General features: G+C 42.6%; 1 protein-coding gene across 3 annotated transcripts in view; it reads right to left on the reverse strand.

Annotated features, from left to right (window-relative positions):
- The window catches only part of LOC140488190 (rasGAP-activating-like protein 1), a 271,904-nt gene that overhangs the window by 26,027 nt on the left and 220,617 nt on the right, over window positions 1–25,260 (reverse strand). For all 3 annotated transcript variants that reach the window (XM_072588080.1, XM_072588079.1, XM_072588078.1), the window contains 3 exons: window positions 24,116–24,308; window positions 17,794–17,931; window positions 14,536–14,677 (listed from right to left, as the gene is read on the reverse strand). In XM_072588080.1, the coding sequence (XP_072444181.1) occupies window positions 14,536–14,677; window positions 17,794–17,931; window positions 24,116–24,308 (473 nt within the window). The remainder of the gene's footprint in view (window positions 1–14,535; window positions 14,678–17,793; window positions 17,932–24,115; window positions 24,309–25,260) is intronic.

The following is a 25,260-nucleotide window of genomic DNA, read 5'->3' on the forward strand; positions in this document are numbered from 1 at the left end:
GCATTTGTCCATTTACCAGCTGAGGGTGTATCACTTTACAAGTGAAAAATTAAAAGAAATATTTATGCTTTCTGCAGCGTGTAGGGCTGTCAAGAGCTTTACCAACAAAGCAAACAGCTTGTACAGTCAAATAGAATGATTTGTAATGCACTGTCACAAAGGCAACTGTTATGTGTTCAGTGTCTAGCTCCTGAGCACTACCTTTCTAAAGGTAAAACAAGAGAGTGTCACTGAACACGCTAACTGAAGCATGTAAATATCCTATCAGGAAAATTACCAATTGTTTAATCAGCTCCTCAAATACAAAGGCTGCCTGCAGAACACGATCACATGTAAGGATGAAGAGTTACGCCAAATAGAATATGAAGACATGAGACTGAATTTGGAAGATATTATGTCATTCAAATGCCATTCTGTAGAAAACAACTGGTTCCCATTTTGTAGTGAAATGAGCCATAAACAAGCCAACAGATTTTTAATGCGTGTCACTCTGATGGCCCACTAATATTTAAAAAATAATGTTTTGTACCTGTTTTGGGGCAGCCTCATGAGGTTCTTTCAAGAAGTACTGGTTAAGTGATTCAATATCTGCTGCAACTTGTTCGAGCTGCCAATGTACTTTTAAAAGTTGCAGGTGATGTCCTGCAACCAGAGTAAAATCCTGATTTACATATTTAAGCAGCTTCCTATCTGTTTCAGGTGGATAAGCTGCCCTGTTTGAAAATTGCATTAGCCTGGCCTTAAGTCCTTAGGAAAGTCCTTATACACGTCCACCCCCCACAAGGAAGTCATCCCTCCACTGCCTCCAAACTCATAGGCCCACAGCCTGGTACTGCCCGGTTCTACCTGCTCCCCAAGATCCACAAGCTCAACTACCCCAGCCGACCCATCGTCTCGGCATGCTTCTGCCCCACCGAACTCATCTCGTCATACCTCGACTCCATCCTATCCCCTTTGTTTCTGGCACTTCCCACCTACATCCGCGACACCAACCACGCCCTCCATCTCTTCAGTAACTTCTAGTTCCCCAGCCTCCAGCGCTTTATCTTCATTATGGACGTGCAGTCCTTATACACGTCTATATCCCACAAGGATGGCCTCCAGGCCTCAAAGCCCCCAGTTTCTTCCTCTCCAACAGGCCCATCCAGTCCGCCTTCACCAATACTCTCTTCTATCTCGCCGAACTGCTCCTAACCCTTCATAACTTTTCCTTTAACTCCTTCCATTTCCACCAAATCAAGGAGGGGGGGCAGGGGCACCGAGATGGGCCCCTCTTTGTCGGCTATATTGAACAGTCCCTCTTCAGTACCTACATAGGCACTGTGCCCCAACTCTTTCGCTGTTACATCGATGATTGCATCAGTGCAGTGTCCTGCACCTGGGCTGAACTGGAGCAGTTCAACTTCACCCACAACTTCAACCCCACTCTCAAATTCACTTGGCTCATCTTGAATATCTCCCTCCCCTTTCTTGACCTCTCCATTTCCATCTCTAGTGACAGCCTCCAGATGGACCTTTACTATAAAGCCACAAACCCTCACAACTACCTGGACTTCACCTCCTCCCGCCTAGAATCCTGCAACAACTCCTTCCTATTCTCCCAATTCCTCCGCCTAAGACCATAAGACAGAGGAATGGAGGTAAGGCCATTCGGCCCATCGAGTCCACTCCGCCATTCAATCATGGCTGATGGGCATTTCAACTCCACTTACCCACATTCTCCCCGTAGCCCTTAATTCCTTGTGACACATCTACTCAGATAAGGAGACATTCCATTTCCAAGCATCTCAGATGCCCACCTATTTTGAACAATGTGCTTTTGCCCCCATCATCCAGACAGCTCTTCACTGCGCCACCACCATTCCCATTTCACTGCTCTAAACCGCCTCCCCCCGCCAAACACAATAAAGACAGAGACCCCTTGTCCTCACCAACCACCCCACCAGTCTCCACATCCAACTTTTCATCCTGAAACACTTCCGCCAACTCCAACCAAGATGGCATGGGTGGCTCAGTGGTTAGCACTGCAGTTTCACAATGCCAGGGACCCGCGTTTGATTCCAGCCTCGGGCGACTGTCTTTTTGGTGTTTGCACATTCTACCCTTGTCTGCGTGTGTGTGCTCCGGTTTCCTCCCACATTCCAAAGGTGTGCAGATCAGGTGGACTGGCCACGCTAAATTGCCCATAGCATTAGATGCATTAATCCGAGGGGAATGGGTCTGGGTGGGTTTCTCTTCTGAGGGTTGGTGTGGACTTGTTGGGCCAAATGGCCACATTGTAGGGAAACTAATTAAACTAGATCCCATCACCAAGAACATCTTCCCTGCCCACCCCTCTCTGCCTTCTGCAAGGATCGTTCCCTTTACCAGTCCTTGGTTTGCACCACTCTCCCCACCAACGACCTGGAACCCTCAGGTACTTTCTTCTGCAACTGGAAAAGATGCAAAACCTGCTGGCACACCACCCCGCTCACCTCCATCCAGGGCCCCAAACAGTCCTTCCAAGTGAGACAATCCTGCAACAACTCCTTCCTATTCTCCCAATTCCTCCGCCTAAGACCATAAGACAGAGGAATGGAGGTAAGGCCATTCGGCCCATCGAGTCCACTCCGCCATTCAATCATGGCTGATGGGCATTTCAACTCCACTTACCCACATTCTCCCCGTAGCCCTTAATTCCTTGTGACACATCTACTCAGATAAGGAGACATTCCATTTCCAAGCATCTCAGATGCCCACCTATTTTGAACAATGTGCTTTTGCCCTGCCTCTCTTCCAACCTAGTTTACTGCATCAGATGTTCCTGATGTGGTCTTCTCTACATCGAGAAGACCAAACGTAAATTTAGGGAACGGTTCATTGAGTATCTCAGCCGGGTCCTCAGGGGCCAACCGCCCATTTTAATTCCCCTTCCCACTCCCTTTCCAACATGATCATCCTTGACCTCCTCTATTGCCACAATGAACCAAACCATAAGTTGGAGGAATAATACCTCATCTTCCGCCTGGGCAGTCTACAGCCTGGAGGACTCAGCACTGAGTTCTCCATTTTTAAATAACCTCCCTTCCCATCCGCCAACTCCCTTTCCAGCCACTTCCCTTCCTCCTTGCCACCAACTAGATTCATTCCTCCCATTGACCAACCAGGTCCTACCCTCAGCCTGTCTCTACCTACCCCACTTCACCATCCTGCCCACGCTACCCCCTTTATCTGCAGCTCCCCCCCCACACCCACCCCCCAGCACTGAAGAAGGGTTACACCTGAAACACCGACTTCTCCACCTCCTGATGCTGCCTGGCTTGCTGTGTTCTTCCAGCCTCCTGTCTGTCTACTTACCTGTCAATGGGGCACCCCAATATTCAGATGTGAGGGAATGACCTAGAAGATGAAAATTGGCTCATCCACTTTGTGCCTTTGGACAAAGTCTCCTCTAACAGACCAATGAGACAGTGACTCAGTGCCTACAACTGTTCTCTCAGCACTCTTGTTGAAATAAGGATCATGAGCAGTGAAAATCAAATTTCAGTCAATCTATCTGGAGTTTAGCATTCAAGTTTCCTATTTGGAGGCTCTTTATTGATTGGTATTTCAAGACATTCCCAGGTGTAGATTATGGTTTGAGGTGTGGTGTTTCGTTCTCAGTGGTTATGTTTGTTGAAAGTCTTTATATCCCATGATGTGAAACATTTAGAGATAATTAGTGCCATCATCCATAGATTTCCCTCATTAGAATCCCTATAGTGTGGAAACAGCCCTTCGGCCCAACAAGTTCACACCGCCCCTCCAAAGAGTAACCTACCCTGACCCATTCCCCCACCCCATTTTCCTTTATTTACCCCTGACTAATGCATCCAACTTACACATCCTTGAACACTATGGGCAATTTAGCATGGCCAATTCACCTAACTTGTAGATGTTTGGATTGTGGGAGGAAACCAGAGCACCCGGAGGAAACCCACACAGGCATGGGGCGAAAGTGCAAACTCCACACTGACAGTCACCCAAAGCTGGAATCGAACCCGGGTCCCTAGCACTGCAAGGCAGCAGTGTGAACTGCTGAGCCACCATGCCACCCAAGAATGGTTGATCCAAAGTATGTCAAAATCATCTCTGCTCTACCGTGAGATAAAGTCACAGAGAAACTTGTTTCGTTAGAGATGTTTTATGCCAAGTTTGTTTGTTGCCAGCTGCAAACCTAATGAAAACCAGTAATCAATGAGATTACTGCTTCTCCAACCAGCTTCCCAGTTGTTTCAAAGCTCTGCTCAGGTCATAGGGTCATAGATTCATTTGCCATAGAATCAGACCTTTGGACTAACAGACCAACAAACACCAAACTACATTAACGAGTTAAAAACAATGACTGCAGATGCTGGAAACCAGATTCTGGATTAGTGGTGCTGGAAGAGCACAGCAGTTCAGGCAGCATCCAAGTAGCTTCGAAATCGACGTTTCAGGCAAAAGCCCTTCAGAAGGACTTTTCCCCGAAACGTCGATTTCAAAGCTACTTGGATGCTGCCTGAACTGCTGTGCTCTTCCAGCACCACTAATCCAGAACCAAACTACATTAACCCTATTTACCTGCACTTGGTCCATAGCCAATTTTGCCCTGACATTTTAAGTGCTCATCCAGATGTTTCTTAAATGTTGTGAGAGTACTTGCCTCCACCACCCTCTCAGGCAGCATATTCAATATAACTGAGACTTTTCATATCCTGGTGAATCTTCTCTGCATCCTCTCAAGTGCAATCGCATCTTTCCGATAATAGGGTGATCAGTTTTGCATACAGTATGACATCTCTGGCCTAATGATGTTTCATAAAGTTGTAACAAGGTTTCACTGACTAGGAGACAGTAAGGACTGCCGATGCTGGAAGCCAGAGTCATTAGATGTGGAGCTGGAAAAGCACAGCAAGTCGGACAGCATCAGAGGAGCAGGAAAGTCAATGTTTTAGGCTGAAACCCTTCATTAGGGTTGAAGGGTGGATGAAAGGCTAATGATAGGAAGCATCCCTTATGCTACCTTCTCCATCCTGTCTACCTGTGCTGATGCCCCCAGGCCCCATTCCTAGCAACCTACCAATCAGTATGTATATCCTTCCCTTATTAGACCTCCCAACATGCACACTTATCAGGATTAAATTCCATCAGCATTTGCTCTGCCCAATTTACCAGCTGACCAATATCAGAGACCATCCTGAGGCCATCTTCCTCACTGTCAACAACATCACCAATTTTCATGCCATCTGCAAACTTACTAATTTTAATGTCTCCATTTCCATTCAATCACATCACATTATATCAGATTTATTCCATCTGAACCCTGAGGATTTCCTATTTGCCACAACAGTAACACTGAAGTAATGACTGACAATATGCCCCCTACATGCATTTCCAGTTATCACAGTCACACTGTTAGATGCAGATCAACGTGGTAGCAAATAGTACTTTTCTACATGGAAACCAGCTCCATGTGTAATGTGGTAACCCAGAGCAGTCATGGTACATGGAAATCATTCTCCTGTAACCATGGTTACCTGGACACCAGCTCAAATATTGGGATAGTAGTGAGTCAAACATTAGTTGCAGCTCTGGAGAAATGCCTCCTGCCAATTTCCCCCTTTTACTCTCTGCCCTGATAATACTGAAATGAGCTAAAGGCGTAGCAACAATTATCAGAGACTCCAAGAAATCAACTATCAGCATTTGGAATATCAAATCTCCTTGGCAACCTGTTCTTTCTCAGTGTATATATCAGGCATCATAAGAAATAAGTAAAATAATCCATAAACGCAATAAATTGATGATTTTTCTTAGCACAACTACCAGTATCCAGAAAGTGTCAATAATCCCCAGAATACTTAGATTTACTGCTCAATCCACTGTGTATATCATGTGCAGTTAAAATGTTCATGGTTAATAAACTGAACTTAGAATAAAAAATACACTTTAGCTCAGCCAGCATTAAAAAGAAATTGTGGTAGTACCCCTCACTAGGACTGATGTTTGATGTGTAGCCTCTTCTGAAGGGTTAACTGGTCTTTTCTCTTATTTGTGACCGACAGTCATAAAGTCATAGAATCATAAAGATAAACCGCACGGAAACAGACCCTTCAGTCCAACTCATCCAGGCTGACCAGGTACCCTAAATTAACCTAATCCCATTTGCCAGAATTTGGCCCATACCTCTCTAAACCCTTCTTATTTATATACCCATTCAGATGCCTTTTAAAATGTTGTAATTGTACCAGCTTCCACCACTTCCTCTGGCAGCTCATTCCATACACGTACCACACTCTGTGTAAAAAGGTTTCCCCCGAGGTCCCTTTTAAATCTTTCCCCTCTCACCCTAAACCTATGCTCTCTAGATTTGGACACCCTGACCTTGGGGAAAGGACCTTGTCTATTTACCCTATCCATGCCCCTCATGATTTTATAAACCTCTAAGATCACCCCTCAGCTGCCAGCGCTCCAGGGTAATTAGCTCCAGCATATCCAGCCTCTCCTTTTCGCTCAAACCCTCCAACCCTGGCCATATCCTTATAAATCTTTTCTGAACCCTTTCAAGTTTCACAACATCCTTCCTAAAGCAAGGAGACCAGAATTGCACGCAGCATTCTAATAGCAGCCTAACCAATGTCTGGTATAACTGCAACATGACCTCCCAACTCTTGCACTCAACGCTCTGACCAATTCAATTCAGGTCTCTTGGTTCAATTCTTACTGATCCGTAAGAATACTTTTTAAAGTATGTCTTTTTAACCAATCTAGTCATTAAAGCATTTTTATAACTGTTCCAGATCTCCAGCATCCATAGCTTTCTCATATATATTATTCCTTTGTCATTTGGAGACTTCAATCCTCTGTTACCTGCACTAGAATGAATAGACATTGAACAGGCAGGTGACTGCACAGTTAAACTCAGGATTACTTCCTAAGGAGACAGATGTTAGAAGTGGCTGTCATTGAAATATGATCTGTTTCATCCAATGGCAGCTACCACTTTTACCTGAATATTCACCGTAAACATTATTCCATTTTAAAAGGTCAGTGTTTTCCTGAATAACTGAATGAGCACAAATGCAAACAGGAAGGGTTATCGGAAATGAATTCAGATAGACAGCATTTACTTTTCTGTACCAGTGCCAGGGTAGGTAGAGGGGAAAACTCTAACATGAAACAGGGCAGAAATCACTTGTGATATTTGGTTGGGAAATCAGGAGTGGTTTATTCACTAATTGTGAAAAAAACTTGCATATTGCCAAGTTCTTATGAAATGGCACTATAGAAAAAAAAATTCTTATAGCATTGGAGGATAGAGAAGCAACATATAATGATGATTCAATAATGGGAATATTCAAAGGGATAGGATGAATAAAGCCACCCAGCCTATCAAAGTTGTCTACCACCCCAACTCTCCCACCAATAATCTCCTTCTTGATGGAATTGTTGCAAAACTGAAGCTAAATGTTGACAGTTGAGATCATGAAATCCACCTTGAGCTGCAGCTGCGAATTTGAATAAATCTGAATTTGAATACTGCGTATGTAGGGTAGCCATAGAGAATAAACTCGGCAGATGAATCTCATTTGATTCAAATGAAATTTCTGTGTTAAATGCTTCCTGACACAGGATCAATTGTTCACTTTTTTTAAAGAAACAAGGCTTCAGAGCTGTTTTGAAATGTTTAGTGTGCTACAGAGAATTTTATTGGAAATGTAATTTAATCATTAAACATTTTCTAACCTACAAGAATAAAATATTCATGTTTTGAAAATCCCCATTGAATAAAACCAGTTTCAGGCAGATTACAACACCTTAAAATCTGTTGAAAAGAACAAGCTTACAATTGCTTTATATGTCACACACAGATGTAACCTACTTCCCATGTAGATAAAACATTGCAAGTTGCTTACTACACAGGATGTTTCTTCCTTCAAATTAATAAATACTCTTATGTTTGCAATATTTTATTTAAAGAAATAAATAAATCTGTTTGTGGATAAAATAAAGCTGAGATCATTCAGAGTTTGGTATATACTTATAGCTGTCATTGTGTTTTAAAATTAAACTAGTGCTTCGTACTTCAGAGTTTCACAGAATGATCGGTGGACACATCGCAACTTGGAAAATATTAACAGGCTGTGACAAGGTGGATACAGACAGCACGTTTTCCTGGCTGGTGAGTTTAGAACTGGCGGAAATAGTCTCAGAATAAGGCGTAAACCATTTAATTCTGAGATATGAGAGAATAGTGCATTTTGGGAATTCTCTATGAAGCTCAATCACTGAGCAGGTTCAAGACAGAAAATCAATATCTTTCTGGATACTAGTGACATCATGGGATAGGGGGATAGCCTGGGAAAATGGAGCTGAGGTGGATGATCACCCATGATCTAACCGAAAGGCAGATTGACTCAATGGGCCGAATATACTACTAATGCTCCAATGTTTCCATAATTATTTTCCACAAAGGCAACAAATGTCCTCATAAGCAAAACATTGCATGTTAACAAACAGCATTGGCTCAATAATTCACTCTCTGCTACAGTTGATAATTATGACAGTCATAGTGCATTTTATATCTCAACGTAATAAGATAAACCCTACATTGCAGTTATCAATATTCAAAATTCTGTCGTGGGCACCTTAAATAGGCTGACCTGGAATTTCCTGGAAAGTTCTGACAAAATGACATCGTAAGAGGAGACCTGCAGTGTTTTCAGTGTAGACATACATGTGTAACTGATTTACAAAGATTTCAAGCCAAAACATAGTTACATTTTCTTAGCATTTCCTTGTTTGTTAAATAAGTCCAGATTTCTCTGGAAACCATTCCAACTCTTAATCACTCAATTCCTTACAGCTGTCTTAATCCTTCAAAGCTCTATACCCTCTTACTGGGCTGTTTTGGCACACTTTAAAGGGTTGCATTCAATTTAGAAAAGCAGAAAAATACAAAAGTAGAATCTTTTTAAAAGGCGTGAAACCAATGAATATTGATGTTCGGAGAGATTTGAATGTGCTTGTACAAGAAACCCTGAAATGTAGCGTGTGTTTACTGCAAACAATTAAGAAGGCAAATAGTATGTTGATCATTATTGCAAGGAGATTGGAGTACAAGGATAAGGCGAGGTTTTGATAGGAATGCAACTATATCTGCATTCGAGTAAGTAGTCTCAAGATATTTTCCTGGATTAAATGGATTATCCCGTGATGACAGGCTGAGAAAATTGGGCCTTTGGTGCCAAGAGTTTAGAAGAATGAAAGGTGACCTCAAGGGACATTTGGAAATTCTGAAGGAATTTGACAAAGTAAACACTGAAAGTTTGTATTCTCTGGTTGGGAAATCTAAAATGCAAGAGAACAGTCTCAGGGTAAAGGGTCGATCATTTAGGATCGAGATAAAGAGAAAATACTTCAGTCAAAGGTTTATGAATCTTTGGAGTTCTCAAACTTGGAAGGTTGCAGATGCTCCGACATTAACTATAATTACCTGGGAAACACAAATACCTGGCCTCTCATTAAATGAAAAGGTAGGGGAGCAGTCAGGAAAGTGGAGTAAAGACCAAAATCATCCATAATCAGGTTGAATTCAGAGCAAGCTCAATGGGCCATACATTGCACCCCTGCTCCTATCTATTGAGTCTTACATTCTTGTTTCCTGCTATTAAATGTTCAATATATTTATAATAGATTTTCCATAGCATTATCAAGAAATGTTCTTTACTAAAGATAAAGACCAATCAATTGTCAAATTATTTATCCCAAATTACCTCTATACTCCAGGAAATGAACCTTGTAATTTTCCTTTGCATTACTCCATTTTGGGATGACTGCAATAGCGCAAACTTAATTCTTAATTGTCTGTTAAGGCAAAAAGCCAAGCAGAAAGTAAAAGGGTGAGATTTTGAAAGCATTTGACAATAACGTGCAGTGAGCCAAAAGTCACATAAAGTATCAGCTCAAGTAGCATGGTTCAAACTCCTAAGGTTTCAACAATTATTTCAAAGTGACTGGAACCAAGTCCCAATTAATAATATAGTAACAAATGGTGCTCAACAGATCACTGTGAAAGAAGTTTTAAAAAGCACACAAATTGCATGTTTTTGTAATGTTGTTGATGTTACATTTTATTGTTTCTTTAAATGAGTAAAGAAGTCAAGCTAGAGTTTAAAGCAGGAACTAGAAATGCCTAGTTCAATGTTTACGTCATTTTGCATATAATTTTATATTCTTATGAATTAAAATTTAATGGTAGAAAATGCAATCAAAGAATTTTGAAATCTAGTCTACATAAACCAACATGCCCCCAAGTTTTAAGAGGTAAACCGCTATGGTAGGGTGATTAAAATGGTGAACTTCAGTAATTGCCAGAACACCTAAAACAAATAGCATTTCGGAAGGTTACCAATGTCTGTTTAATAGATTCAAAATAATAGAGATAAAGTCATATAAACGACGCATGGGCTTACTTAGGTGGAAACATGGGATTGAGTTTTCCTTTCCTGTTGTGGAGGAATGGTGAATATCATGACAAAATAGACCTAAAATGAAAAATGTAATTGTCAAAGGTGAGAGAAATTCTCCTGATTGGCTCCTAAAATGGTGGCTTCAGAGTTCACACATTTGCCCCCCCCCCCATTAAAACCCCAACTCACTCTATTTACGTCCCAATGTCAATACTGCTCTGCTTCACCAAGGAACTAGGGGTGGTGTGAATACCTGATAGTGAAACAGAACAGATACCTGATGGGTGCAGCTTATCAAAAGCTTCTCCTGGTCATTGTCCTCCTTCTGCACACTCCAGCTTCACCACATCACCATGCCTTCTCTCAGACCAACTTAGACACTATTTCAAGACTTCAACACTTTATTTTGGAGCTGACTTCAAAGTCATATCCTAAACCTTGACAAGTAAATGCTGCAAACATGGCACTGCAGCCATAAGTGGTTTATAGCAGTGCATTTCTAATGCCTTGCAATCCATTACATTGACAAATTTCTTGCCAAATAAGCAGTTGTGAAATTGTGTGATGCCAACCACCAGAGTTAACGTCTCGAGCCCTGTATTGAAATAGTTGGTTTGTGCAAATGACAAAGCTTTTGAACAAAAAGCAATGGATATCTCATCGTGCAAAAAACAGGCACCTGTGTCTTTTTGCAATGAGTCTACTTCCAGAATCGTTTCCTTCCTGTGGTTGTAGTATTGCAGTGGCTAAGAATTTGTTGACACTACCTACTTCAGAGAATCGATGACGTGTTGGTGGTTACCTTGCCACACATTAGAGACCTAAGAGAAAGTGAGGACCGCAGATGCTGGAGATCAGAGTCGTGAATGTGGTGCTGGGAAAGCACAGCAGGTTAGGCAGCATCCAAGGAACAGGAGAATTGACTATTGGGCATAAGCCCTTCATCAGGAATGAGGCTTGTGGGCTGGGGCTAAAAGATAAATGGCAGGCGGGTGGGGTGGGTAGCTGAGAAAACGATAGGTGAATGAAGGTGAGGGAGAAGGTGATAGGTCAGATAGGAAGTGACGGACAGTTCCGGAAACAGGTCTGGGACACCCGCACCCATTAACCCCACCACCCCGAGGCTGAGTACTTCAACTCCCCCTCCCACTCTGTCAAGGATATGTAGGTCCTGGGCCTCCTCCATTGCCAAACCATTACCACCCGATGTCTGGAGGCAGAATGCCTCATGTTCTGCCTTGGGACTCTGCAACCACATGGGATAAATGTGGATTTCACCAGATTCCTCATTTCCAACCCACACATTATCCCAGTCGCAAACCTCCAACTCAGCACTGTCCTCCTGACCTGTCCATCACTCCCCTCTCTGACCTATCACCTTCCCCCTCACCTCATCCACCTATTGCTTTCTCAGCTACCCACCCGACTCCCCTCCCATTTATCTCTCAACCCGAGCCCAAAAGCCTCATTCCTGATGAAAGGCTTATGCCCGAAATGTCGATTCTCCTGCTCCTCTGATACTGCCCGACCTGCTGTGCTTTCACAGCAACCCACTCTTGACACACATTAGAGACCTCCTTCTTGAGCAAATCTCTCACTAGAGATACCTTTACTGCAAAGTTGGAAATACATGGTGAAAGGAAATTGAAAAATTGTAGGCAAATCACAGATCCTCCTTATCCTGTGGGCTGGGCATTTGTTTAACATCCTTGGTCTTTCACAAATATCAGGACAGATTCCATGAATGCAGCAAACAAACCCAATGAAGTTTATCTGAATAACTGTGACCTGGCATTTTGTGCTGCCAATCCATAGCCAAAAGCTTGCCTTCCATTTTTCTTGATGCTCTGAGGATTTTCGTTTTATTAAAGTAGAATGCAGAGCTTGGTTGGTCCTTTATTTTGCCTGGTTTACTGTTCTGTCCTTTTTACTTTCTCTTCCTTTTTGCTTTTATTTTAGCTTATTTTTTGTGGCTGTGGCCTCTGTAAGGTGAGTCTGCAGTTTAAAGAGATGAGTGCCTGGAGTGGCTGGTTTTAGCCACTGGACAAAAGTTTGCACCAAACAAGTCGGTGATGAGATCACAGCAGCTCTTGCGAATTAAAAACCCAGCCGACCTCTGCACACAGGTCATTGCTCTAGGTCAGAAAATCACACTTCAGTGTTTAAAACTCTGCTGTTATGAACAGGTTGGCAGTATAGTTAAGCAGACAACATCCTTTGACTTTTGACATCAGTTTTAAGCCAGCAAAAAGTCTTATAGCTGCTGATATTATATTTAAACCTGTAAGAAGCATTTTGACTATTATATCTTAAGTTATATGTTAGGAGGCAGACTGAAATTATTTTTTAAAAATATTTTTGCAACAGAGATAGAGGGACTCTAACCAGAGAGGTCTGGATCTTCCAGTAGAGAGAAGATAAATCTGCTTCTTGGCTATTTAAGTTAGAGAACTGTTTTCATACCATCTTCTTATGATTGGTCATCTGAATGCTTATGATCCAGGGTCTAAGCAATCAACTAGTGAACTAAAAATTGGTCATCATAGTACAATGCCTTCTGCACAATCATTGACGAATCAGAATGATTGTGAGGAGAACCCATCTAGTTTTGTGATGTGGATGGTATGATACAGAACGGTGTTTCCCTGACATTTGTTGCCTTCACCAATTATTTGAGTCTTTTCGGTTCTCCTTTCTCTGGTTGTGTATGTATGGGAACATAAAACAGATAAAGTTTAAGTTGCATAGTAATAAATCAGCAACTTTTTTTCTTCTTTTGCCATTGGTTAAGAAAATCAGTTTGACTACATTAAATAGTTTAATTTGTTAATGGCAAAAGCCAAATGTGTTTTTCTTCTAGGCTGAATCTGACAGTCAGGTGAATTAGGCATTTTGGTAGTTTAATTAAATTTTCATATTTCTGGTAACTCCAGAAATGGGAGGCATGATATCAATGCACACTTTCAAGCAAGACATGAGAGCATTCAGCACCTGACCCTTGTCATCCCACAGCTATGCCCTCATAATGGCTGTCAGATCATTATTTATTTACTTCAATGTGCGCTATCTAACAATGTATTTTGTTAAGAAAGCTATCTGCATTCAAATAGAAAGCCTTCAATTTTGTCTTTTTGTCATCTTTGTAACAGCTAGTCTTGACTTTTGTTCTGCTTTTTGGTTTATTCTCTCTACCCTTTTCTGCCATTCTGATCTTCAGTTCCCAAATTACTATCTTGCTGTCTTGCCTCAACTCTACCCCTTCATTTGCTATATCTACATGATCTTGACCACCAATCCTGTGCCCCCCTCACACCTCCACCACCCCAACCCTGATACCGTAATGCTGTCTTTACTTCTTCAGTTATATGACTCGCTAGAACACCAATCCCACCAGTTCAGGTGGAGAGCATCCCAATGGTACAGATCCTACATTCATCACTACTGGTGCTACTACCTCATGAACTGGACCCCACTTCTTCCACAACAATCATTGACATAGTCTGAGTCAAAGAGTCTTTGAGGGGACTTCACAACTAGATTTTTGAAAGTCAAGAATTGGAATCACTTGCAAAGGAAAGAGAGTTTTAATGAAATTTGGTGATATTCTGCGCCATTAACCTTTGGGGTGGGTATCTGTCTTAACCTTTTAAAGTGCAGACTGGGAGGTGTTCAACTGTAGATTTGTCTCTTCATTTATATATACCTCATGTTTACCTGAATATTACAGTCTCAGATGTAGATTTGATTTAGAATCACTGGGCAAAACCTTGCCAGCTATGGAACAATGTGAGCATTGGCAAGAAAGCTGTCAACTTGGAAATCTGAAATCCATTCAGAAAGAGTGTGCACATGATAACAGAGCACTGATCACCTGAACAAAAAACCTTGTTAAACAAAATGTCTCTCTGAGTTAGCACCATAAATTTTGGAAGGCTTTTATCTGGTGCCAAACCTATAGGTGCACTTTTGACACACGAACAAATCCATAGCTATTGCCCCATCTTATAAGAACAGTCATAATTGCTATGGTGGTTCATTGGATTTGAGGTACACAAACTATTACCTTCATTATCAACGTCTATTAACTTATCAAGGAAATCCTTCACACAGCTGACACTTTGTAAAATGAATGGATGAAGGGGTGTCATCCACTGTTCTTTTCCATGTCCCAACTGAAGGCCTAGGTTACCGATACTTTGAACGGCCTGAAAGGGAAAACACAAGTCAATCTCTTACCCAAGCAATATTAACGGTATTTACATGTGTCTAACTGAAATGATATTAATACACAGCCATTGACAGACCATGCCCACTGACAGCAGGATCTAGAACATAGGTATTTTTATAGGATTGGATGTACCAGGTTCAGAACTGAGAGCAGGAGAAACATTTCCTTTTCCACAGTGCATTTTAAGACCGAGTTAGTGATTGAAGTAGAGTTCAGATGAACATTCAAAATAGGTTAGAATATAAAAATTGTGTGGGTACGTATGATTATGACCGCTGCTAATATGGAATCATGAGTAGACATGCAGGAGGCTAGAAGAACACAGCAAGCCCGGCAGCATCAGGAGGTGGCGAAGTCGGTGTTTCAGGTGTAACCCTTCTTCTTGGGGGGTGGGTGTAGGGGGAGTTGCAGATAAAGGGGTGGCGGGGTTAGGGTGCTGAAGTGGGGATAGGTGAAGATAGCTGGAGGGTTTGGTCAATGGGAGGAATGAATCCGGTTGACGGCGGGGTGCATTGGAAGGGAGGGGGAAGGGCTGGGAAGGGAGTCGGGTGATGAGGAAGGGTGGTTATTTGAAATTGGAGAATGCAACATTGAGTCCGCCGGGCTGTAGACTGCCCAGGCAGAAGATGAGGTGTTGTTCCTCTAATTTGTGGTTTGGTTCATTGTGGCAATGGAGGAGGCCAAGGATGGTCATGTCGGAAAGGGAGTGGGAAGGGGAATTAAAACGGGCGGCAGCGTTACACCCGAAACATTGACTTCTCCACCTCCTGATGCTGCCTGGCTTGCTGTGTTCTTCCAGCCTCCTGCCTGTCTACTTTGGATTCCAGCATCTGCAGATTTTTACCTCTAATAAGGAATCATGAGCACTAGCACTGAACTAATTTGGCTGCAGTGACTTTGTTCCTTGAAACATTTCATTTCAGCATGTTAAAATCAAATTTTTGTTAAGCCTATAACCAACTCCTTTGAATATAGTTTACACATCTGTACCAATGACCCTCATCTATTATTGTCTAATCCCCAAATATTTTGATTTAATCAGTCTATAAAAGGACTTTTCTAGGACTTTTGTGGCACAGTGATAGTGTATCTATCTCTAGACCAGGAGGCCTGGTTTGGAGTCACTTGTGCTCCAGAGATGTGTAACAATGTTACTGAGTGGGTTGATTAGAAAAAAAATGTAAGGAATACCCCTGTTTGACTATGTTACTCTGGTACAGCTAGTGTCCCAACCTGAACTATAAACCTGGTTCCCTCTTATTACCATTGACTGAGCCATTGTTAATTTCTGACAGCTTCTATTTATTCCATCATTATAATTATCAGAATAAACAGCATCAGCCAGATTCTGATCACAAAAGAGCTCAAAAACAAAGATCATAATGTACAAAATCTGCACAGGTCTAGAAACTCACTGTTGATATTGCAGTTAAATTAATAATGAATAAAGTAGTGTTATGAAGAATCCATGCAGAAATAAAAAACTCTTTTTGGTACTGAACCAGTTAATTGACAGCAAGGACTGAATTATGTTTGTGCATCCATTTGTGTTTATGATCAATGTAACACGAGAAACCTATTGAATGCATGATGAAAGCTGGCACTGACTATATGACATCTGTTAGTAGCTGAGCTGAAACTATACATAGTTTCAATAAACTACAGGAATCTTGAAATGCTGGTTCTGGCAGACTGTCTGAACTGAAGTGAAATATATCAAAATTAAATAAATTCAAACTGAAGAGAAACAGGATACTTAGACAGACTTCTTGTACAAATTCTTTCAACCAGACTGAACTCACACGTCATTGGATTATAAAGGAACGTGATATCTGTGTTTATCAGTGGAAGGAAACTCCTGTCAAGTGGTTTAAAATAAATCATTAAAACATTTACTGCTAGGGAATCAATAAAAAGAGAACTGAAAATGCTAGAAATCTGAATTACAAACAGAAAATGCTGGCATTCCAACAGGAGTCATTCCAAGATAGAGAAGAACACAGTACAGACGGCAAATAGTTTAAGTATTCCAGCCTCTGTCGTCTGTGAAGGAATACTTCCTCCAAAATATCCTTATACTTGCTGCTGCCTACCCAATTTCCAGCCACTCTTCCCTGGTAGATTCTTGTGCAATCATACCAGATACAACATTTCTCAATTCACCATCATGCAGAGTTCCAAACACTTCTGTGTAAGGCACCAACCTAAATGCTGTAATTACCAGAGATAGTTCAGGACCCTCCCTCTTCGTGGTGTGGTGGTTACAGGGCAGCAAGCCAGACGGCACAATTTCAAACCCCAACAAATGAAACTGAATCCAATCATGTGCAATCACTACTAATATTTTTCAGGAAGAGAAACTTACTTCATTCAGTCTTTATATGCTTCTAATTCCATTCAATGTGGTTTATTTAAAATGCCCTGTGAAGTACCCCAGTAAAATATTTTGTTGTTTTCTTGAAGCAGCTGATTTCCATCTACTCTCGATTTTTAAAAAAACTCGAAATGCTGCAGATGCTGGAAATCTGAAACAAACCCAGAAAATATCAGAGAAACTCAGGAGGTCTGAGTGCATTCGTTGAGAGCGAGACAGAGTTAAGGTTTCGAGGCCCATAAGATGATTGTTCAGATCTTCAGAAGTAATTTCTCTCTCCACAGTTACTGTCAGCTCTGCTGAGTTTCTCCCGTCTTCTTTGTATTTGTTTTAACTTCTCTTAACAACTAGGAATGGGCCATACTTGCTGTTGATACTAAAAATGAAAACAAAGCACTGTAGAAGCCAAATGCAAGATAGGTGGTGATTTCTGCTGAATGTTCTTCTGTTCTGAACCAGCTTTTGCTGCTATTGCCATTGGATTGTCCTGTTGAATGTTGTAAATCTTATGAATGCTGGATGTGGAAAGGTATCATAGTGCTCACTATCAACTCTCCCTACTGAATCTCCTCTTTAAAGGTTTTGCTGAAAAACATGAGAAAAAAATGGTGTACTGGATCACTTGATCACAGTTCTCTCACCACTGGTGACAGCTCACTGTCAGGTTATACCTTGACATTTATCTGTTGCTCAACACTGAAGGAGTTACAAAAAGTCACCTTTGCCAAAAGCAGTAGGGTTCTTCCTGTCCTTGTGTCGGCATGATGGTCTCTCAGGCTGAAGAGTTTGGGTGTTAAAATGGCCGGGGCAAAAAACCTCAGAAAGAGGAACCCACTAATAGCCAAATACTTGACATCCTAAAAAACAAAATGAACACAAAATCAATCAGCACAAACTATTGCTTGTGAAATTATTGACCCTGCAAGCCTCTGTTTCCACTAATCTTTGATCCCACTCAATTTACATATATCGGATTTTGAGTATTTAGTGCCAATTATCAATTGCTTTATCAAAAACATTTTCGGTTTTGATCCTCCTCTCATCAGGTTATATACTACATTTCCGTGACAGTTCTAATAAATGTATATAGTTTTAATTTCTGTCCTATTCAACACAGAAGTGTTGAGATAGATATATGTCATCGAATTAATGAGTGCAGTGTCAGATCATTTCGTCCATGATGTCAGTGTCAACTGTTTAAAAGGGCTACCTAATTAATCCTACTGTCCTCTCCCTTTCCCCACAATGCTGGACATTTTTCTCTCTGGTTCATCATAAATTTCATATATTTCATCATAATCTAAAGAAATCCGGAAGTTACTCGGTGACAAGTTGTCACGATTCACATTGTATGAGCATTGTTGAGAGGGATCCAGTTTATCATTACAATGGTGGTATAAAAAAAATTACAATTTTTTTATTCGGAAACAATACTGACTATTTTCAAGTTCTATTGTACAGCAGAGCTTTAACTCAATGTCAGACCCTGAATGCTGCTGTAATAATTTTCCTAAATGGTGTGCGATGGGAATGTTGGAGTATTTGAACACTCTCCCAACAGAGTTTACACAATGACTGCAGCAAATGTTACCCTGATAATTTATAGAAAAGTGCCAAAACTGAAATAATCATTTTAACTTAATGCTGAAGAACATCTTTTTCAACATGCAGATTTCCAAGACACTAATTTTTCACATTATTCAAAACTATGCCTCTTCTGACTCCCTTCTCAGTTACTCCCCATTCCAGATTCCTTGATCAGAATGGAATTAGTGGTGTGTAACCTCGGAGCTAGGCTTTGGATTCCTTGTTCTATCCACCATACTCGCATACTTCCAACTCTGCCTGTTTCTGCCGTCACTTCACTCCATCATCAGAAAGACCTTTACTCACACTTTCAACAACTCTAGGGTCCTCCTGCATCTGCTTCACCACAAGCCCCACACCCCACAAGCTCAGTTTCATGTTGGACACATCACATTCTGCTCTGAGACACACTCCCCTGTCCTCAAAAGCCTCTACAAACTGAGTTAGGATACTTGTTACATTAAAGACACCACACACATTTATGTCATTGTTATTTATACTGGCACATGACTCCATTCTTCATTAAGCATTGAAGTAATTACAAAACTCTCAGAGTAGCAAATAAGCCCTTGTTTCGCTGGTGATGCATGCCTCCAAAACCATATATTACAAATAAAAGACAGTGTGTCTGTATCTGATGAAATTTCATCAGGAATTAAATGCGCGATGATTTGAAAGGTAATGAAGCAGATGGGTTTTTATAACAATCAATAATGTTTACATGGTTGCCAGCTTTTTCTCTTTCAAATGCCAGATTTTTAAAGAATTCAAATTTCACCACCAGCTGCGGTGGGGTTCGAACCCGGGCTCTCAGGGCATTAAGGCGAAAGCGAGGACTGAAGATGCTGGAGATGAGAGTCGCGAGTATGGTGTTGGAAAAGCACAGCAGGTCAGGCAGCATCCGAGGAGCAGGAGAGTTGATGTTTCGGTCAAAATCCCTTCATCCGGAAGAGAGGAAGGGAGATGGTACTCAAAAGAGCATGGTAGTCAAAATTGCAGAGGTGGGGGGGACCCTAAGGAAATAGTGAGCCAAGTTGCTTCTATTCTCCACTTTTTGGTGCTTGGCCTGGGTTGGTAATGGATATTAGATGAGATCTTGTGGGCGGATCACCTGAAACTCTTCTCAACTGATGAATGTCAATTGACATTGGGTAATGAATAGAGTCGAGTCTTGTATGTGTACCTTACCTTGAAGAGAGTCCATCTTTAAAGACTCTACATGCCGTACAATGTTGTGACTGTATCTCCCAGTTTTTCTGTTGTGGGTTTGCAGCTGCACACAGTGAGACCAATTGGTTTGTTAGAATTAATGAATCATAGAATTGTCAAGGTACAGAAGGAGGCCATTCTGCCTGCATTGATTGCCCAAATGAGCACCATAACTTAGTGCCAATCTTCTGCCTTTTGCCCAGACCCCCTTATATTGTTTCTATTTAAATTATCATACAGTGCCCTCCTGAATACCTCAATTGAACCTGGCTTTGCCACACTTCCATATAGTGCATTGCCAACCCAAATTACTCACCTATGAAAAAGATAATTCAATTTATCCTTATCCTATCTATCCAGTCCTGTCATGATTAAGAAGAATTCTATCAGACATCCTCTTTGGTTCTTCTATCCTATGAGAACAGTCCTAACTTCTTCAAACTATTCTCATAACTGAAGTTACTCCTCCTTGGGAACCATTCTTGTAAATCCCTTCTGCACTCTCCACAAAGCATTCACATCCTTACTATTCTGTGGTGCAAAAAACTGAACACAATATTCCAGCTGAGGTCCACCTGACTCGAAGCAGTCCTGTAGAAGCCCTTTCGTTACCTCAGACCATCACTGCAGTACTTTCTGCACTGGGTCCTCACGCTTCAGTTTCTGCTTGTAGAAGGAGGAGCACAACATTGTGATCTGATTTTCCAAAATACAGATGGAGAGTGGAGCGTTAGGCATCTTTGGGACAGGTGATGTGTTGGTGCTATTTTGATTGCATGTTCTTGAGGTTAGCCTGATTAAAGTCACTAGCTATGATGAGCAAGGCCTCAGGGTCTATACTTCGTCTACTATAGGACCAGCTGGTGGGAGTATTCGCTGACATCTTTAACCTCTCCTACAATGATTTGAAGACCCCATCTGCTTCAAGACAACTGCCATCATCCCGGTGCCAAAGAAAAATCATGCAGCATGCCTCAGTGACTACTGTCGAGTGGCTCTGACCTCCATCATTATATCGAGAGGTCAGTCATGGCTCACATGGCTCAACTCCAACTACTAAATTGCTTTGATCCTTTGCAATTCACCTATCAGCCCAACAGAACCACGGCAGATGCCATCTCCCTGGCCCTACACTCAACCCTGGACTGTCTTTAACAAGAATACCTACATAAGGCTCTTACTTATTGACTACAGGTCCACCTTCAAAACTACAATTTCACACAAACTCATCTGTAAACTCTGACTCCTAGGTCTCAGCTCGCCCCTCTGTAACGAGATGCTCGACTTCCTGACTTTTTGACCATAATCAGTACGAATAGGTGACAAGACCTCTTCCACCATAATCTTCAAGATCGGAGATCCACAAGGCTATGTATTCAGCCTCCTACTATACTCCTTATACACTCACGAGAGTGTGGCCAAATTCTGCTCCAATGTATTTACAAGTTTGCTGACAAGACCATTGTTGTGGGTCAGATCTCAAACAACAATGAGACAGAACAATCTCTCCATCAAAGTCAGCAAAATGAAGGAGCTGGTCATTAACTTCAGCTCCTGTTTGCATTAATAGTGCTGAGGTGAAAGTGTTTGAAAGAGTCAAGTTCCTGGGATTAATGGTTCACCAACAATCTGTCCTGGTCCCACACATCGATGCAATGGTCAAAAAAGCACAATAACATCTCTACTTCCTCAGGAGGCTAAGGGAATTCAGCATGTTCATTCTTGCTAATTTTTATAGATGCACCATACAAAGCATGCTATTTGGATGCAGGACAGTCTGGTGTGGCAATTGCTTTTCCCAAAACTTCAAGAAACTACAGAGAGTCATGAACACATTCCAGTCCATCATGCAAACCAACCTCCCATCCTTCCACCTATCGTATTCCCAACGCCCCTCCCCCAAGTCCCTCCTCCCTACCTTTTATCTTAGCCTGGTTGGCACACCCTCCTCATTCCTGAAGAAGGGCTTATGCCCGAAATGTTGATTCTCCTGTTCCTTTGATGCTGCCTGACCTGCTGCACTTTTCCAGCAACACATTTTTAAGCTCTGATCTCCAGCATCTGCAGTCCTCACTTTCTCCCATCCATTGACTCCATCTACACTTCCTACTGCCCTGGGAAAACAACCAACATAATCAAAGATCCCTCCCATCCCAGTAATACTCACTTCCACCCTCTTCCATCAGGTAGAAGATATAACAGTTTGAATACACGTACAAATAGGTTCAAGAACAGCATCTTCCTCGCAGTTATCAGAATTTTGAATGGACCTCTCGAATGCTAATGTTGATCTCTCTCTCTCTCTCTACCTTCTCTATGGCTGCAACACTGTACTGTGCACACTGTTCTGTGACCCTGATGCACTTTGAATGATACTATCTGCTTGTAGGGCACGCAAAACAATACCTTTCACTGTAACTCGGTATGTGACATTAATAAATCAATCAATAACATGTGTCTTGTATAAGGTCAGCATAGCTTCCCTGCTCTTGTACTGTATAGTCCTATTTTTTTAAAACAGCCAAGGATTCTGTAAGCTTTATTCTCTGCTTTCTCCACCCGTCTTGCCATCTTCAATGGCCTGTGCACAGATACACCCAGGTTATGTTCCCACTAATTTCTCCAGCTGCTGAACAGATCTCTGAGATCCGTGAATAGCAATGGCTGAGGAAACTGGAAGCGAATATGTCAGCATGGTGTTAGCACACCGATCAGCATGCATGGATCCTCGGAGCAGCAAACCTACTTAGAGAAAATAATTCACCCACTCCCTCTGGGCCTGCACCCACTCCCTCTGGGCCTGCACCCACTCCCTCTGGGCCTGCACCCACTCCCCCCGTGCGCCTGTAACCACTCCATGTGTGCCTGCGCCCACCTCGTCTGTGCCTGCACCCGCTCGCTCTGTACATGCACCCGGTCCCTCTATGTTCCTGTACCCACTCCCACTGTGTGCCTGCACCCCCTCCCCCTGTGCCTGAGGCCATTCCCTCCATGTGCCTGTACTCACTCCCTCTGTGTGCCTCTACCCATTCCCTCTGTGCCTGCACCCACTCCCCCCGGGTGCCTGCCCCCCACTCCCCCCGGGTGTCTGCCCCCCACTCCCCCCGGGTGCCTGTACCACTCCATCTGTGCCTGCAACCACACCTTGTGTGTGCCTGCACCCACTCCCTCTGGGTGCCTGCACCCACTCCCTCTGCACGTCTGTACCCACCTCGTCTGTGCCTGCACCCGCTCGCTCTGTACATGCACCCGGTCCCTCTATGTTCCTGTACCCACTCCCTCTCGGTGCCTGCACCCACTCCCTCTGAACCTGCACCCACTCCCTCTGCGTGCCTGCACCCACTCCCTCTGCGTGCCTGCACCCACTCCCTCTGCGTGCCTGCACCCACTCCCTCTGCGTGCCTGCACCCACTCCCTCTGCGTGCCTGCACCCACTCCCTCTGCGTGCCTGCACCCACTCCCTCTGCGTGCCTGCACCCACTCCCTCTGCGTGCCTGCACCCACTCCCTCTGCGTGCCTGCACCCACTCCCTCTGCGTGCCTGCACCCACTCCCTCTGCGTGCCTGCACCCACTCCCTCTGCGTGCCTGCACCCACTCCCTCTGCGTGCCTGCACCCACTCCCTCTGCGTGCCTGCACCCACTCCCTCTGCGTGCCTGCACCCACTCCCTCTGCGTGCCTGCACCCACTCCCTCTGCGTGCCTGCACCCACTCCCTCTGCGTGCCTGCACCCACTCCCTCTGCGTGCCTGCACCCACTCCCTCTGCGTGCCTGCACCCACTCCCTCTGCGTGCCTGCACCCACTCCCTCTGTGCCTGCACCCACTCCCTCTGTGTGCCTGCACCCACTCCCTCTGTGTGCCTGCACCCACTCCCTCTGTGTGCCTGCACCTCTTTCTAATTATCTAAAATATCTGCTTCATAAGTCAGAATGTGGTTTTCTGTCATAAATAAACTAACCCACAAAATTAGTTAATCCCTGATGAACAATGGAATATCAAACTATTAACATTGACATGACCAATTCCATTGGTTGAATTTGCTTAAAGAAAATCAGCTCAACTGATAGGGAGAAGGTTTCTGTTTGCCACAGAAGAATTGTCTCGAGATCAGTAATTGTTGGCAACTGTGCAGCTTTGAGCTTTGGGGCAATTTTGATTGAACTGATAATTACTAATGTTGTAGAATTACCACATGGTGTCTCAATGGATGGAATTCCCTCCCAGTCACACACTCACTGCATGTACCTCATTGTCTCCTTCTGGAAATTGGTCTTCCACTCTTTTATGTAGCTGTTTGAAGGCTACTCTCATAACCGAAGGACACTGCTCCACTGAGCCCACAATGGCATCCATCACATCAGTCAGGTAAGATTTTAGAAGCTCCTGGCTACATTCCCGTACTCCAGCTTCTGAAAGACTGCCTTTAAATGAGATCCTCCTTTGGAGCATTATAAGAAACATTAGTCAGTGCTGATACTTTTCTTCTTCATGCACTTTTACTCACAGCTTCAAGGAAATATAAATTTAATTGGAACAATGTATTTTGCAATTTTAAATTTATTGCACTCATTAAAGGTATTTAGACCAATAATTCTTTTCTGATATTACTTAAGCATGAACTAGAAGAAAAAACATTTTCTAAGTCTTAAAATGTTATTAGCCTTCATTACTGTTAATAGTTTTGATGAAATTAAAATAATGAATTGGTATCCCAGCTCACTGCACATATAGTGCTCGGAGATGGGGTGAGATGTTCCCATAGAAACATGGCAAAGCACAGAAATAGAGTATAAGAAAGATCAAATACTGAGGTCCTGTGCTCAGGCTGGTTTGTATGGGAATGCAACCACAAACAACATCACAGGGAACAGGCAAAACTGTAGGGAGAGTCAATCTAGGCCTCTCCCTCAACATCAGTATCCAGTCTCATCAAGGCAAGATCTAACCACTAATTGTCCATAAACTCCAGGGTGGAGGTAGTACATTGCATATTTACTCCAAAACATGGGCTCATAGAGGAAAGAAGAGGAGTGAGTTGAGTTTACTGTTAATTGAATAGCAGAAGAAACGACACTCTGATCATTCATTACTGAACCCCTAACTCTGACAATAAACTTCAGTGAAGATAATAAACAGCCAGTCTATGCTGATTGTTGAGAACTGAGTTGTATGGCAATGACATTGAGAAAGCTACAAATTAATTCAGAATGTGGGTAGGAAGGAATCATAGATACTGTTTATCACTGAAAAATAGAAGTAGTGATAGATCAGCTGTAAAATTGGGAATAATACGCTGTATGCAATTAAATGAAGATGTGCTAAGAAATTGATGGAACTGTAAACAGTAACTATACAGAGTAAATATTGATTTTGTGTGGCAGTAATTTAAA

This window comes from Chiloscyllium punctatum, chromosome 17 (genome assembly GCF_047496795.1).
Source record: "Chiloscyllium punctatum isolate Juve2018m chromosome 17, sChiPun1.3, whole genome shotgun sequence".
NCBI lineage: Eukaryota > Metazoa > Chordata > Chondrichthyes > Orectolobiformes > Hemiscylliidae > Chiloscyllium > Chiloscyllium punctatum.